Source organism: Fibroporia radiculosa, assembly GCF_000313525.1.
Source record: "Fibroporia radiculosa TFFH 294 genomic supercontigs, scaffold15544, whole genome shotgun sequence".
NCBI classification, from domain to species: Eukaryota; Fungi; Basidiomycota; class Agaricomycetes; order Polyporales; family Fibroporiaceae; genus Fibroporia; species Fibroporia radiculosa.
The window spans coordinates 1-3,087 of record NW_012133001.1 but is presented as its reverse complement, the minus strand read 5'-3'; the positions used below and the strand labels follow the sequence as shown (position 1 = coordinate 3,087).

The window sequence follows — 3,087 nt, the reverse complement described above, 5'->3', positions numbered from 1 at the left end:
GATTGCCTAGTTGGGCTAAATTCAGGAAGTCCTTCATTCAGACCTTTGGAGTAGAAGATGACACCCAGGCAGTATTAAATTAAATCAGCAAATGTACATGGGCAAAGTGTGGGGAGAACAGTTTTCAATCTGTCACTACTCTTTGACCTCTACTACAGGCCAGTGGGTTAAACAAATTAGGAAAAATTCAAGAACTCCAATGTCTTATTCCTCCTGCTCTCCTAATCAAGATTGCTGCCCAACCCCCATTGCTGACCACAGCTGTAGGATATCTCAACAGCATTCAATCCATCTGCCAATCTATCATTGATATCTTTGGTGATAAACCTCTATTCATGCCTTCATCCAGTCGCTCCTTCAGTCACAACAAATTTATATATTGCAACCATGCAATTGAAACCAGGGAGGGATCTTCTAAGGAAGCATCATCTAACAATCAACGGATCAGATGACTGTCAGACAAAGATCACCAAGAACATATGGAGAAGAAGTTATGTTTCAGATGTCACAAACCCGGACACCAAAGTTGTCAATGCCCAAACAACTGCATCAGAGCGATTGAATCTCATGACACATCCACTCAGGATAAGGATGAAATCAAGGACTCCTTTGACGAGGAAGGGATAGCCAAAGAATATATTCAAGCTATTTCCTCTGAGAAGGATTTTTGAAATCTTTGACCACCATGATGTCAAGTCAAAGTAATGGCACTAGGGATTATTTATATCAGGCAAGACTAGCTTATAAATCTATTTATTTGCCCTGCATACTGAAAACCTATGCCAAAACTGTCACAACTAAGGCATTGCTTGACACAGGAGCAATGGAGAATTATATTGACATCCAGTTTGCTCAAAATCACAGTCTCCAACACCAGAGCATCATACCCAGACTGGTGTTTGATGTCAATGGCTCACCAAATAAAGCCGCAGCCATCAAACACAAAGTCTTCTTCACTATATCCTTATCTGGGCAGCCAATGAAAATAGAAGCCTATGTGACATTATTGGATAGAAATCCCATCATCCTAGGGCTTTCATGGTTCAAACACTTCAATCCTGTAATCAATTGGATCACAGGACAAATTTGTTTTTATTGGGATCAACTCCTACGAGCAATCAAAGCCATTGCTAGGAACATCCCAGAATACTTGAACGCTTTCCTCTCTGTATTTAACAAAAATACAGCCAAATGTCTACCAGAACAAAAGCCTTGAGATCATGCGATTGACTTAGAGGCCAACTTTAAACCTCAACAAGGAAACATTTGCCTGCTATCACCTGCGAAACTCAAGGAGTTGGATACCTTTATCAAGGAAAACCTGCAGAAAGGATATATTCGTCCATCAAAGTCTCCCATGGCATCACCATTCTTCTTTGTCAATAAGGAATCAGGAGATCTACATCCATGTCAAGATTATAGGAAACTCAATGATGCTACCATCAAAAATGCCTATCCTATCCTATGAGTAGAAGATCTATTAGATCATGTTGCTTCTGCCAAACCAACCATGTTCACCAAACTCGACCTATGCGCAGGATACAATAATGTACACATCAAAGAAGGCAACAAATAGAAGGGGGTATTCATCACTCCACAAGAATTATTCGAACCAGCAGTCATATTTTTTGGAATGACAAATTCCCTGGCAACTTTCCAAGCTATAATGGATGGCATCTTTGCAGATCTATTACTAGAAGGGTGGTTAGTAATCTACATTGACAACATCCTCATCTATTCCACCAACCATGTGGAACACCAACAATGCACTCAAATGGTCCTACAGCACCTAAAGGAATCAGATCTATTCCTCAAACTGGAAAAATGCTTCTTTGATGTATCAGAAGTCAATTTTCTAGGATTCATACTCTGACCAGGGCAGATTGGTATGGCAGAAGATAAGGTGGCAGCAGTACTCAATTGGCCAAAGATTGACAGCGTCAAAGCATTACAACAATTCCTGGGCTTTGCCAATTTCTATCAATGATTCATTCCAGGATATTCTAAAACCGCACAACCACTATTTGATCTCCTAGTAAAAGGTGCCAAGTGGAGTTGGACAGATAATCATGACAAAGCTATCAATCGACTCAAGGAATGTTTCAAGACACAGCTGCTCTTAGTTCAACCTGATGTTACTAAACCTTTCCGAATAGAATCAGACACTTCTTTGAAAGTCTCTGGTGGTATTCTGTCTCAGAAACAATCTGATAGAAGATGGCACCCATGTGCATTCCTATCCCAGTCCTTCTCTCCTATAGAACAGCAATACAAAATTTATGATCGAGAACTTCTGGCAATCATCAGATGTTTCAAAGCCTGGTGACACTACATTGAGGGATGTACCAAACCAGTGGAAGTATTGACAGATCACATGAATCTCACATATTTCAAAGACCCCCAGAAACTAAATCCTCGACAAGCATAATGGGTGCTGTACCTATCTATATTCAATTACCGACTTCATCATGTTCCTGGAACTTGTCTGGGTAAGGCAGATGCTCTTTCATGGATAGATAAAGATGCATCTGAAGAGGGAGGTGAACTTCCTGTGGAAGAAGTCCTTCTTACATCAGAAGTCTTCATTCAAGCCATTCAGAACCTTGAGCCCATCAATACTGACATCAGACAACACATCTTGACCTGCAAAACAAAGGATAACATCACCAATCACAGTCTTCAGCTTGTGTTACAGCATACTTCACCCACAGACAAGCACATACCACCAAATTGGGATATACAGGATGACTTGTTGATATTCAGAGAACAAGTCTACATACCAAAGGACACCAAACTTTGACAGGATCTCATCCAGGAGGCTCATGACTCTCCCACTACAGGATACCCTGGACAATACAAAACACAAGAGATTCTTCAGAGAACCTATTGGTGGCCCACCCTTGCTTGTGACGTTAGCAAATATGTTACTGGCTGCACAGCTTGTCAAGAGAACAAGGTCATCACACATCAGAATTCACCGGATCTAGTTCCCATCATGACAGAACATCACCTTCCATTCCAATCCATTGCCATGGACTGTTACAGCTTCATGAGGAGGGGTACAGCTTGGAGGGGGGGGGTTCCTTT

The 3,087-nt window shown here is 41.2% G+C and overlaps 1 protein-coding gene across 1 annotated transcript; it reads left to right on the top strand.

The window, feature by feature from the left end:
• Nucleotides 1-387: 387 nt before the first annotated feature.
• On the top strand, nucleotides 388-671 carry FIBRA_09221 (uncharacterized protein; the record flags this gene model as incomplete). Its single annotated transcript, XM_012321541.1, has 2 exons — nucleotides 388-528; nucleotides 585-671. The coding sequence occupies 2 exons, from the start codon at nucleotides 388-390 to the stop codon at nucleotides 669-671; spliced, it is 228 nt and encodes a 75-aa protein (XP_012176931.1).
• Between the last annotated feature and the right edge of the window lie 2,416 nt (nucleotides 672-3,087).